At 34.6% G+C, this 14,336-nt stretch overlaps 1 protein-coding gene across 1 annotated transcript in view; it reads right to left on the reverse strand.

Moving 5' to 3' along the window:
• The window catches only part of LOC150076932 (small ribosomal subunit protein uS2-like), a 31,205-nt gene extending 19,532 nt beyond the window's left edge, over positions 1-11,673 (reverse strand). The window contains exons 1-3 of the mRNA XM_090385640.1: positions 11,620-11,673; positions 6,584-6,748; positions 1,092-1,456 (exon numbers count right to left, since the gene is read on the reverse strand). Coding sequence (XP_090241766.1) covers positions 1,092-1,456; positions 6,584-6,716 — 498 coding nt within the window. The 5' untranslated portion in view covers positions 6,717-6,748; positions 11,620-11,673. The remainder of the gene's footprint in view (positions 1-1,091; positions 1,457-6,583; positions 6,749-11,619) is intronic.
• Between the last annotated feature and the right edge of the window lie 2,663 nt (positions 11,674-14,336).

Here is a 14,336-nt window from a genome sequence, read left to right on the forward strand (position 1 = left end):
CTAAGCAAAGATATATTAAGCAGAAATTTATCCTTTATTACCTTAACATTAAAAAATACATGAAACTCTGAAGAATATACATGATAATTGGAATAATTAATACGTACTGTAATATGTACATACAAACTAGTTGACATTTGTGGGTGGGGGTTAAAATTTAAAACAGTAAAAAGATAAGCAATCAATAACAAAGAACATGGCACACACAAATTGCAAATAACACAATACACGCAAGTGAGAATTGAGTAACAAGTTACAAAGCTTTAAAAATACGAATGAAGAGAAGATCTGAAAATTAATTTTTTTTTTATGTGATTGAAGATTTCATGGAAGTGTAAACAGATTTCACCTTAATAACCCGCAGAATTCAAGCTGTCAGTATTATCGCAAATTCAGTAACTTAGAGTTTACTGTCCGTTTATGATAGATTTCACTATCCCAATAAACAGGTGACTGCTAATTGTTTTATGGTTGTGACCTCCAGAATTTCGACTGAGGTACCGTCAGACAATCAGAGGGTAATCTCCAGTGCTGCAGTCTCCTGCCCCAATTAAGCAAAGTAAACCCTGGCTATTTTCTCAATTGGTTTCTGTTTTTTAAGATTTGCCCCAAATAAACGGCTGCCCCGATTAACCGGTGGCCCAAATAACCAAAATCCACTGTATATAATTTTTTCCTAGAACTTAAGATATATCATCTTGTTAAGCATGCAAATCAACAACAAAATACTACTTTGTTGTCCTAAGTTCTTCTTTACATGCTACTAGCAGCACAGCTATCTCTCAGAACTGTTCAGTTTAGCTGCAATAAAATTTTAATTTTCACACAGATTTAAATTTCAGTTGCAAACAGTGCAAAGTAGTATTGTTCTTGAACTGCCTTTGTTCTAGAATGATCTACAGTAGAACTAGATAAATATACTTTTTATTTACTTTTTTTCTGTTGCTTAATTTTTATAACTCTGCTTACACACATAATATTTAATTAATGGAGAATAACACAATTTAAAGAAAAAACAGTACAGAAGCTAAGTAAGCAGGTTATTAATTAATATTTCTTTATCAAAGAATGGAATAAACAAATCAGCTTACTTTATTGTTGCATGGAATAGCAATATCCACATATCTCAAAGGAGAGTCAGTGTTGCAAAAAGCAATGACAGGTATATTGACATAAGATGCTTCTGTCAAAGGCTGGTGATCAACTCTAGGATCAGTAACTACCAAGAGACGTGGTTCTCTAAATGCAGCTTGAATCTGGTTGGTGAATGTGCCAGGCGTAAATCGCCCAGCTATGGGAGTAGCTCCAGTAGCAGCAGCAAACTTCAAAACAGCACGCTGCCCATAAGGCCTTGCTGAAATGACACAAACATCAGCAGGATTCTCTATAGCCACAATAGCTCGAGCAGCCAACAGCAGTTTTTCCCATGTTTTTTTTAGATTGATCAAATAAACCCCTTTAAAAAAATAAAAATCACTCAGATAAACACTTGTTACTCTTATTTATTACTATTTTTAATTAATGCATAGAAATAAAGCACCATGCAATCAAATGCACTTCATATTACATTTCATACTTAAGACAATATGAACCAGAGCTGTAATGCTCGATACACTGATATCAATATTTGTAAAATAAGTTTACCTCAATATAATACATAGAACACTTCCGTATGATCTCTCCAGAAATTAAAACAAAAAAAATCAAGAATCTTACATTAGTAACAAATAATTAAAAATCAATAACGCAATTCAAAAACAATTTAATGCAATTAAGAAATAAGAAAATCAATTAGAAAAATTGCAAAACTATTTTCCTTCCTTGAAGCTGACAACGCTTTTCGACCATATGTTGTGATCACAGGCATGAAAATTACCGAACAGGGGTAGAGCATGGAACTTGAATAGGGATTATTTTTATTCGCACATGAGCAGATATGGCCGGTGAACATTAACAGAATTCTCGTGTAATTTAATTTAGACTGTTTCTGCAATTAATAGTCACGTATAATTACGCTGGACACTAAGAATTTTGGCCTCGTTAAATAAACAAGTGTTTATCGTTAACAGCATGAAAGGCTAATTCTGACATTGCCGAACGAGAAGCACGAACCGAGGCTGCATATTGATTAACATGAATATTCAGAGGAAAACGCAATCACCAAGAAATGTTGTTTACCAGGTCATTAATCTGTGTTGCAAATGAGGAAAGGACAGCAATTGTTCAGTATAGTGTTTAAATTTCTGTATTGGCCTGGCCACAATTTTAAATTCAGTATCTTTAAAGAATCTGTTAAGCTGTTTGTGCCACTGTTCAAAATATGGGACAGAAATAAAGTATTTTTTGATATTACTATTGTTGGTTGGTGTAGTATTGTATCCTATCCTTAGCTTGTACCCTAATTTGGTTTATTGTAGCAAGGGGATAACCTCTGTTTAGAATCTGCTGGTTAATATTTGTATTTCTGAGCCCAAAGCAGATTCAGTTGTTGAATATTTATAGGCATTTAGAAATTGATTAAAGATGGATCTTTTGTAGGTGAATGGGTGATAGCTGTTATAATGTAGGGTTTGTAGGTTTTCAATAGATGTTAAATGCCTATAAATATTCAACGACAGAATCTGCTTTGTTTCTACTTTAATTGTTTTACAATTATTTCATACTAGATTGTGTAGGTACACTGTACCACTACCCTGCATAAGTAGTGATACAGTGTTAATTTCTGTACGTAATATGAAATAGTAATTATGTATATAAAATGAGGCCAGGTGATATCAAAGAGCTGGATACTCTTGCTGTGTTATATGCCATGTTAAAAAAATTTACATACTTTGCACAGTATGTCCCCAACCATTCCTTACTACTGAACATGTAATGAATATGCAACTAATAAAACAAACTTATCTTCAAAATGAACCAAACACTTCCTTGTTCATTTCACAAATATAAGCAATCTCAGTTCCAACTGCAATGATGTCCGTTTCTTACAGAATCTATTGGTTGATTCAACCACTGGTGATTCCAGTAGTTCTAATTATTCCCTGTACAATTCCTATTGGTTCAAACGTGAATATGTTGACTATTAATTCCCTGTCAGAGACTAAGTAATTTGGAATCTCTTCTGTTCAGTCTTCTCTGGCTTAAAATCTCCTCCATTCTGTCAAATTCATTTACTGCCTCTATCACAACTACCAATTCCGTATACAGACACTCCACGACTTATGTACTTAATCAGTTTTTTTCATGTACGTATGTCTATTTTGTATGCAAGTCCAACTTCAGTCTTGTAGATACAAAATACATATACAGTACAACGCACTGAGATTATAACTCCCAACAAACTTCATGTATAGCATTTTATGATTTGTAACAGAGTTAAATGAAGCTGAAAAAAACAAACAAACATACAATGAATAATAATACAGAGTACAGTATTTATTCAAAACAAATTTAATCTAAATACTATTCGTAATTTAATTTAATCTATGATCAAATCACTTTACAATGAACACTATACCAAAATACTGTTCACTAAACAATATGTAGCAAGTGCCGGTCATTGTGATCATGTTTGCAAACTGAATTTTAATTGTATTAAACTGCTATTCTAATAAGCAAAAATAGGAGAAATATCCACAGGCTAGCAAAATAAATTTTTGCTTACGTGCATAGTTTAATTAATGGGCACTGTAATATGTACATAACTAATTGATGTTTTTGTTCACTGACATTTGGGGGAGGGGTTAAAACTTAAAACAGTAAAAAAGATAAGCAATCAATAACAAAGAACATGGCACCACAAATTGCAACTAACACGATACGTGTAAGTGGGATACAGAGTAACAACTTTATGAAGCCTAAGAACGAAGAGAAGATTCTGAAAATTTATTTGTTTTTTATGATTGAATGGGAAACATATTTCACCGTAATAATGTAGAATTCCAGCTATCGGTATCATTGCAAATCCAATAAGATAGTTTACTACCTGTTTTTAATAGATTGCACTAAAATAAAAGCCCAATAAACCAGAAACTGCTAATTGTTTTATGGTAGTGATCTCCAGAAATGCTTTAGAAAAATATCATGAAGGCGTTCCAGATTGATTCTTACAACCGAACACAGCAACAGCTTTGTGCTTTGTACATATCTGCAAGTTGTACATAAGTCGTTTGTAAGTAGAGGAGTGCCTGTAATCACTTGGAACTATTTGAGTTACTCTATTTGAAGCTAGACTTTCTCCAGTCCCACTTTCCTAACAGTGAGCCAATTTCTTCAGTGATTTTTAATGTTCACAACTTGAGCTGGTTTGTTTTCTAGTAAAATGGACCGAACTGGTCAAGATGCTGAGACTTTTGCATTTACTGACCTTACTGAAGTCAGTGATTGCATTAATCACCTCAAACAGATTGTTCATTTACCTAAAAACAATCCTCCACAAAGCCAAAACTCTTGATCTTTTTCTCACAAACAACAACCCTACCAAGTAGGTGGTGAGTTAGTACTCTAGGAACCTTGGATCACAACTTAGTGATGGTCTCTTCTCCAATGAAGCTATTCTCAACCTCTTACTGTTTTGCATTACAAGAATGCAAAATGGAAACTCCAAGATTTCTATTCTTCTTTTCCTTGGTTGGATTACTGTTTAAAATCTTTTGATGTCAATGTTTGCTGAGATCATGCCAGTGAAATTATTCTTGTAGGGATGAAATCCATTATTCCACACACCACCTTAAGATCTCATCCTCTATCTGGACCTCGGTGTTCCAATAAATATGCTAAGGCTGTTCAAGATAAGGATGTTACACGTTGGAATCTGATTGCATCCAAATCTTGAGGTTTATTTTCTGTCTCGTAGCTTGCAACAATTGTAAAGCAGTTATTAATCAGTCCACAGTTGATTTTTTGAACAGGCTAAGAGTAGAAAACTTGTTTCTTGTGCAAATGGGAGTTGAGCATTCTGATCTCTTGGCAAAGCTTTTGCTCATCAGTACTCCCACACCTGGCAGTTCTATTATCACCTCGGCTAAAGATAAAACTGATATCATCCTACAATTCTTACCATCCTACACTCAAAAGTTTCCTGTGGTCTTCTGCGAAAAGCATGTCAGAATTTGAGCAACCTTGATGCCAGAATTGCTCAAAATGGGAAAGTCTACAACTTGAGCAGATGCACTTGACATTTCAAAGGTTTTTGATCCTACCTGTAATTTTGCTGATGATAGCACATTGCATTCCATCTTGCAGTTTGAGAAACCTTGCTCTTCACAAACAGCTTCCATTCCTTGAATATCCACTACCAATTCCTCAAATGATATCCAGGTCATTTTCCATTAGGGAAAGATAACTTAATTTTTTTCAATCCTAACTTAGTCCTTTCTTATCTTGCAAAAAAGATTCTTTTGCTCCTAATGCTTATCTTTGACACTCTGGTTTCTAGACAAGATCACATATTTTTATTAGAGATTACCCTGAATTCTAATCTCTCTTGGCATAAGCACAATCTCAAATATTGCTTCCTCTGCATGTAAAAAAACCTGGATTTTCCCTTTTGCTCCCGGCATTACTTTTCTTCTAAATAGCTACTCACTCTGTAGAAATCTGAAATCTATCCTACCATGGAATAGTTCTCATCTGGAATGGTGCCTCATAACCTCTCTCAATCTTCTGAACTCCATTCAATAGTGGGCAGTTAGGTCATTAATTAACCTATCTCTTTTGAAGCCCCTCCACTGTCTGTGTCACACACATTCTGTTTCTGTTGCATGCCTTTGCCTTTTCTACAGATACTTTCATGGACATTGTTCTTCTGAATTTGGTTCTGTATTTTTTCCTCTATACTAAACCAGTCCAAACACATGCTGCAACCAGTGAGTATCCTTTTACTGTCCAACTTCAAACTTACAAAACCAACTTTTCTCCATTAATTATTCCTTAAACTTTCATTTCTGGAATAACCTCCTTTCACGTGTTATTTCTTAAATTATAATCTACAGAAACTAAAGTTTTTTTTTTTTTTTTTTTTTTTTTTTTTAATATCAAGTCTAAGTACCTTCTTTCATTGTCTCAACTTGCAACCCATGTATGGTACTAAGTACTACAGGTTCTACACCTTTCATATTTGTGGTTTCCATAAAAACTTTTTTGGCTTGTTCCATTGTTATTGGAGAATATTTTGAAATTAATGTATTCCTGTAATATTCATCGGTGCATTAAAAAAACTAATTGTCCAGCATCTAGAATTGTTGCTAACAATTCTAGATAGCTGAATGTAGATTGTTATATTCAAATTGTAGGTAACTGATAATGTCAACATGTTGATTCCTCCTCTTGTAGTTATAAAAATTATCTCTGGGTTAATTTCATTACCTATAAAAGAATTAAATGCACCATGATGCTCCCTGGATGACAGGGTAACATTCTTGTTTTTTCTTGGCACTTAAGATTACTACCAAGGATTATTACTTTAGTAATAATCACTAAATAGACACCCAGTCATGGCTTAAAGAAACTGCACTGATGTCAAGAAATTAATTACGCATGCAGAATTAATTTGAAAGCAAATGGAGTATAATATAGTACCTACCATCCGACCTTCTCTTAAAAACATACTGTTCCATCTGAAAGTCTAAGTTATTTGTTCCTAGGTGTGTGGAACATGCTAGGAACTTTGTCACGTCATCTTCTTTTAATGCTAACACATTTAGACCTCCCGACATCTTTCTTTCAACCTTAGAGTTACGTGGGTTATCTGAAATACACCAAGTCTACTTATAGCCATTGTTACCATTAACAATTATATCGCCTTATATCAACCATAATTAAATATTGATATATTTTAATTAATATAAATTAGTAAATATAAGTAGCCATGGTGTGACAAGCTGAATGGAAGTTCTGATTCTAAGCTGCAGCCCTTAACCAGATGCATGGATAATATTTAGGATATAATAGAAGAGACCTCAGGCATAAAGTACATTCATATTGATAAGAATACTGTAACCATAAAAGAAACAAATTGTGTGGGATAGCAATTAAAAGAAATAAGAATATAATACTGTATATGCAAAACAGCAAATAAGTGTTAAAATAAACATACAAACTTTTGAGGCATAGGAACCTTTTTCAACTTAGTCTAAAGCAAAAACAACCTTTCTTATGCCCCCCAGAAATGCAACACTATGTGCATAGAGCCTGGTGGATAAGGGCGAGGAAGAAGTGGGCTATGTAATTTAATATTCATCAGACTCTGAACGCAGTACATGACTACCTGCTCAATTATTTCCCTGCCATCTCTCATCACTATTTAAAATAACGACATCCATAATAGGATGTATGTGGACCCAAAAATTACAATTAACTAGCAGTACCCATCACAAATTTTGCAATTGGTAGCAATTTTCTCTATCTGTCCTATAAGAAATATAGTCTGTTTTGTTGCGAGCAGGTAAGCTAGTACGTGTCGAATAACAAATAGCTGTACCTGTTGCAAAAATTTCGCAGTGTTATTGCCTTATATTTTCCCAAAATGTTTTGGACAATTCACTGTCATTTCTATAAAATATTACTGAAAAGGGCAGAATATTAAAAAGTCCACTAAAAACTCGCTCAAACTTTTATTATTGTTTCGTTTTCTTGCAGATGCTTCTACTGTACATATCCTCTTCAGTATCCAGCAAATATCAGCCCTGATGTTGACATTTCAAATCCCCTGGTACCTCATCTCCATGTGTTTAATGCCCTGTTCCTCACTTCCAAATGTGAAATTACACTTTCAACACATGTACCACGACAATCATGTTGCGGCCCAACTTTTTGAAGTTCGCCAACATATTTTCTACTGTAGTCTAGTAGTCCGGATCTTTATTGTTCTCTAAAAAATGCTCAACCACAGACCTAAAACTAATGCATACCTGAATTTCTTTTAAATTTTGTTTGCTTATTAGTATTCAAATTTAGTTTTCTCTAGCTGTTCTAAAGAAATGTAGTGTGTTTTGTTGTAAGCCAGTATGCATAGAATCCTGTATCTGAGGAAACTTATATTTTCTTTGATTTCGCCAATCCTGAATACATCTGCAGAAACATGAAAAGGCATGTATCTTCTTCACCACAAGGTATGTTCAACAAGACCAATCATAGTAGCATGACGGCGGACTCGTCTTCCTGACTGTGACAATTCTAAATCCTTAAATTTTTACTCGCCTTAAAAAACAAAACGCAAATAAACAAAGTTGATAACAATAAAAGGAAGATTTCTGAACGTATTAAACAACAAATGGCAGTGAGTGTATAAGCTTGCATGCTCAACATGGGGACATAGTGAGCTGTTTGTTTAACAGTTTATGTTAAACAAAACAGTGCAATGGAATCCTAATGATTAGTTGTTTCTTTTAAGGTAGGCAATTTTGCAATTGGTACGAGTTTTATTATTTTTTTTTTCTTCATAACAAAGGACAAAATTGTATGAATTGCTAATCATTTAAATAGTTAAAGCACAAATTGTTAATAAGAAAAAAATGCCTTATCAACTTAGACAACTGTTTAACAGTTTCCTATCACTCCATCTATGAAGTGAACTGTTCTTGTTTGTAGTACTACAAAACTGGTCCATTCCTTAAAAAAAAAACACTATTTGGAATTTTTAAATTTTAACAACTTTGTGAATATCTAGGAAGAAAACTTCAATTTGAGACCACTTCCAGCCCAATTGGTTAAGCATATCCTTCACACTGATGGAGTAAAGAAATCGACTTGTGTATTAAATATATAGATAATGGGACCCACAACAGCTGTAAAGGAGGGCCTTTAACCATGAGAGGCAGCATTATGAGCCACATCCAGTATTTCACTGTTCATCTGGAGGTTAAGACTGGGCTGGACTGAATGTGACTAAAGTCCAGGGTTTCTGATACAGTTGGGTTTAAGCTAAATGTGTCATTTACATAATATTTAATCATCACAAATTTAGTGCACCTGACATGGTTTTACAGCCCTTTAAACATCAACACTGCCCATCTGTCCATATACCTACCCACCGTGGAAGTGTGAGTGAGAAAAAATGTATCATTAAAATCTAAGTTCACTATCATCAGCCGTTTTCAATCCACTGCAGGATGAAAGCCTCTCCAGCAACTTTCCACTTTCTTCTGTTTTGTGCAATGGCCATCCATTTACTACCCACGAATTCATGAATTTCATCTGTCCATCTCCATTGTTGTCTTCCAGGTGGTCTTTTAGCTCCTCTTGGGTGTACCGTTTTGTTATTTTTTTTTAGCTCATGTCTTCGAGCTGTGTCCTGCCAAAGTCCATTTTAGTTCTGATAAGAATGTCCTTTATTTGTGTTTGCTGCCTAATCTGCGTTTTTTATCCAACAGTTTGATTCCTAACATAATTTGTTCCATTCTTTGCTGTGTAGTTTCAACTTCTCTTCCATTCTTTTAGTGAGTGCCCAAGTTTCACTTCCTTAAATCATGGGAGTATACATTGGTTCATTATTTTACATTTCAGAGAAATTGGGATATTGCTTCTCAGTATATGACTATATTTCTTGAATGCTATTCACCTGATATTTATCCTTCTCTTGACTTCCAGCCATTTATCATTATTACAGCTAATGACTTGTCCCAGATAAGTATATGAATCCACCTTTTCAATTACTGCTCCTTCAATGATTATATCCCTTTCTGTGGCATACTTGTTCATCATTACTTTTGTTTTAGCAATATCAATCTTAGTCAGATTTTTATGTTACACATAAATACTAACCCTTATTTTAACTGTCCTTATATTTTAATAACCTTATTTAACTAAAGTTTCATTACGTTAAATTACACTACACACCATTGCATCCCCCCTTGTATGAGACAGATGATGGATGTGTGAAAAAAAAAGCGTAACAGAAAATGCAAGAAAAAAAAAGCACAAAATAGTATAAAATGTAAGAAAAAAGTATAAAATATAGAAAGGAAGCTGAGTGTAAACGTTGATTATGAGAAGTAAATTCTCTCTCATCCTTTCCCCCCATATAGGATGATGGGCAGATGGCTCATTATGGCCACCACTACAAGCTTCCATTAAGCAAAGTGCTGGTACTGCACTGGCTGATGAGTCATCTACCACATAATATTGCCTGGTAAGAGGTGTGGTGTGGATGGCACACCTGACCCCTGCATGTTGGTTCAGATTGAAGGTGGTCACCTCCAGTATAATAGGTGCTGTATTTCAGGACTTGCATACAGGAGTGATACCTAAGGTCACTAACAGCTCCACCATTGTGAAGACAAGCAGAGGAATTTGTTGCTGCAGAATGAAAGGAAATGTGTGACAGCCTCAATGACCAAATAAATGTGAAGAAAGGCTGTTCCTGGAAACAAAAGTAAAAGGGATAAATGAGGAAGAGGAAATGTTGATTCTGTGAATTTAGTTTTACAGTGAACAGATGCTGACTGGTTGAGGCACATCTTTGTACTGGTTTGGAGGAGTGTTTTGATTTTTTTTTTTTAATTTGGTAGTTGTTGGCGCATTGGCTTCTGTGGCCATATTGCACCTCCCAAGGTTTTTGCAGTACTTTGATCCAAGCCAGAGGTGGGAATCGAACCCGCAACCTTTGGGTTGCCGGGCAGGTACTTTACCCACTCGGCTAGCCTGGTCGGCTTGGAGGAGTGTGTGGGAATTAGATGCCAACTTAGAATAATGCCCATGGAAGAATCTATAGAAAACATGTAGGGAACAGAACATTTATGAGACACAGCATGGAGAGACCTTGTTAGAGATGAGCCATTAATTAACCTGATTTTAATTAACCCGAATGCCTTCCCTTGATTGGAGTATTAGAGGTTTTGGAAGCACCGCTCCCAGATGTAGGAACAATAGGAAATCTGAGCAAACGTTTTTGTTCAGATTTCCTTTTTCTGCATATTTTGAATAATTGAAATACATAAACACCACTGTTCATGTGCTTCATACTCTGAATTTTTTTTTGTGATCTCATCTGATTAGTGCCAAATGCTCCATTTTAAGACTATTTTCATATTAAAAAGAAAGTAGTATTATGACTGTCATTTTATTCATTAGTAAAAATAATTAATTTTTATTTTACACTAAACATAATTATTTTAAATATACAACTTTAAGTTTCCAACTTCTAGAATGGTATTCGGTGCGTTCAAACAGGGGTGGGTGAAAGCCGTGGTTCTAATCCTACGTTGCAATCATCGTATAGTCAAAGAAAATTCTAAAAGTGATATTTTCGCAACTTCCTAATTCTGAGACATATTGGAATATGAAGAAATTAGAGTAAGAAAATACCAGTGTTGAAATTGTCTTGCTGTTTTTAAATAGCAAGTGCATGGGAAATTAAATATTATTTCTGTATTCCCAAATCTGTTAATATAAATTTTAAAAGCTGTTATAAAATACTGAATGTACTCTTTCTAACAAAGGTCTCTGCATTCCCACCACGTGTTCGTTCACGTAATTGTGAGCAAGTGATATCGAAATGGATGTTAAGCAAACAGCTTTGATTTGTTTTTTACTTCTTAATTTACAATAATTAACTTTACTTATTACAAGTATTATAATTATATTATAATGATAATTATAATATAATTATCTGATACTCACATCGAAGATGCCACCGTAGGTTCCTATCTCCACTAATAGAAAGAGGGAATGAATCTACTGTACATTGAAAAGTAGAATTGATTCATCGTACGAGTAATTCGTATTTTTTTATTTGTTGTAGATTTTGATTTTTCAAGCATAACGGAGAAACTAATATTACTTATTATTATTATTATTATTATTATTATTATTATTTATTATAGTATATTTTCAACAGCAATGATATGGAAATTGTACGAAACGAAGTGGACATCAGGACAATGGAATGTGTGAAGAGCCATCCTCATGATAAAATAGCCTCAGGAACTCTTCCGAAAGAAATAAATAAATCGTAATTATAATAAACGGAACTTTTGAATATTTATTATTACGGTCTTTGCTATGCTTGTCTTACACAACGTGACACTTGTCGTATACCAGGGTAACAGATCTAACCCCGGGGGCTCACATCTGGTGAGTATGGGCTTGGCAAACCCAGGGTCCTGAGCTGGATATCATCATTCTTCTTTCTTGGTGATTCCTTTATACTTCTCTCTCTCTCTCTCTCTCAGGGGGTAACTCGGGGAATTTTTTTTTTTTTTTGGCTGGAGCAGCATAAGCCTCAGGCTTCCTTGTACCATATGGCTAATAATAAATAATAATAATAATTCGAAAATTAGGAAAAAACTAGGACATTTTTCGTTTTAAAAACGAGGACGTTTTAAAAAAAACTATACTGTATTTATCGTTACTGCCACTCATTTCCAGTAAGTTTAGATTACAAAGTAAGTAATCATAAAGTGTTTTACAATCCATATTCAAATTATAAGTGGCTAACAAAATACTATTCGCAGTATTTGTTTCCATTTTATTTCTAATGTTGTCCATTAGATGTCCTGATGTGCACTTCGTTTCGTACAATTTCCATATCATTGCTGTTGAAAATATACTATAATTGATTGCTAATTAATGAAAATACACACTCCCATCCAGCTGTGAGCAAAAATAGAAAATGTATATTGAGTAATTTTTAAAAGTTCGGAACTCTTGCATTGATTAAAATATCTTACAATTCCATGAATTGTAAGATTCTGTTCCAATTTTTTTTTTTTTTTTTTTTTTGTCCATATTATTAGCCATATGGTGCAAGGAAACCTGAAGCTCATGCTGCACCATCAAAAAAAAAAAAATTCTGAGGAAGAGATCCAGCTGAGAACCCTAGGTGTGGCAAGCTCATACATCACCAGATATGAGCCCATGAATATACATACTGTACTTTTAATTTCATTTTTAAATGTTAATCTCAAACATTTCTTTAAATTTCCTTCTGTTGTTTTGGTTGTCTGTAGAGAGGATTCTAGCGTTGTTGAAATCCCATGTGTCACCACATTGGAATACATGTGGGACTTCAGGACTCTTTCATATTGTACATTTTTTTTTTTTTATGTTGAACGCGTCGGTGTGTTTCTGAAGTCGCCGGAGTGCAGTTGGGTTCGATAGAGACTGCAGAGGTTTCTGATCTCTTCATAGTGCCACTGAGTCTAGAGAGACAGGCTTGGTAGCGAAGTCATAATTCGATTTGTATAATTTTGAGATAATACAGTTCACTTAATGCAAACTGCTCATTGTTTTTATTTATTTCGTTATATTGACCGAAGGTGCAATACACAGAAGAGTTAATGAAAATTAATTTTATGATGAGATGGGTGTTTTTATTTTTAATTACAAAAAACTAGGACGCAATTGAAAAATCCCCGATGACGCCCTAAAAACTAGGACACTTCCTCAGAAACAAGGACGTCTGGTATTAAAGTAAATATCTTTATTGCAGGCAGTGATTGGTTACATGATTGCCTGATGCAATAATACCCTCAACGACAATGCTAGGGGTTTAACATTAAATAACTTATACAGGAAAAATTACTTAAAACATATATTAGGACATAAAACGTATATTTACATATTTTACATATAAAATTAATATTAACATGTGAAATGAAAAGCGATGAAAGGACGATGAGAGTCACTCAGTTGAAAACGAAAGCTGGTCCCTGATGATGCGTCTTCTGTACGATTTGTAAGAACTATTCTTACATATATATATATATTAGGATTTTAAAATTTACAATTTTTTTAAAAAATATATCTAATGTTTAAAACAGACAAGCACTCAGCAGATTTGCTTGCACTGTGTACATTTCAATAGGGACTGGATTAGCGTAGCAGCAGGAGGGGAGCTGACCGAACGGTAATACAATAGGTAGGCCAGTTTTGATGCAGCTTTTGTTTACAGAATGTAGGGCTGTACCGAACTTACGGGAGCAGGGGACAAAAGAACGCCCACACCCTAGAACGGTTTCGGACTCCATCAGAAAAGGAAGACTCCACATCAGAGAGCACACAGTGTTCAAGCTGTAAACAAAGTACAAATAGGCCGACACGGAAGGCACTCAATAATTTCAAGGGCGGTAACTTGAAAGGAAGCGTGACGGAAGAGGTAAGTGGTAGAGGGCATCCCAGATAAACTAGTGATGATGTAGCGCTCGGATGCTCTCATCACAAAGAAGGCAGTTTCACCTACCAGAATCTGGTTAAAAACAAAGGAATAAGAAATGAGCGAATGAAAAAGAAGAGTGATGGAGGACTACCAAATGATTGGACGAAAAATAAGGGAGAGTTGGAAACAAAAAGGTGATGCAGACGAGAGCCAAGGGTCAGAGTCCCAAAACCTGAAAGGA

Source organism: Mastigoproctus giganteus, chromosome 12 (genome assembly GCF_048544385.1).
Source record: "Mastigoproctus giganteus isolate SK-2022 chromosome 12, ASM4854438v1, whole genome shotgun sequence".
In the NCBI taxonomy this organism is placed as follows: domain Eukaryota; kingdom Metazoa; phylum Arthropoda; class Arachnida; order Uropygi; family Thelyphonidae; genus Mastigoproctus; species Mastigoproctus giganteus.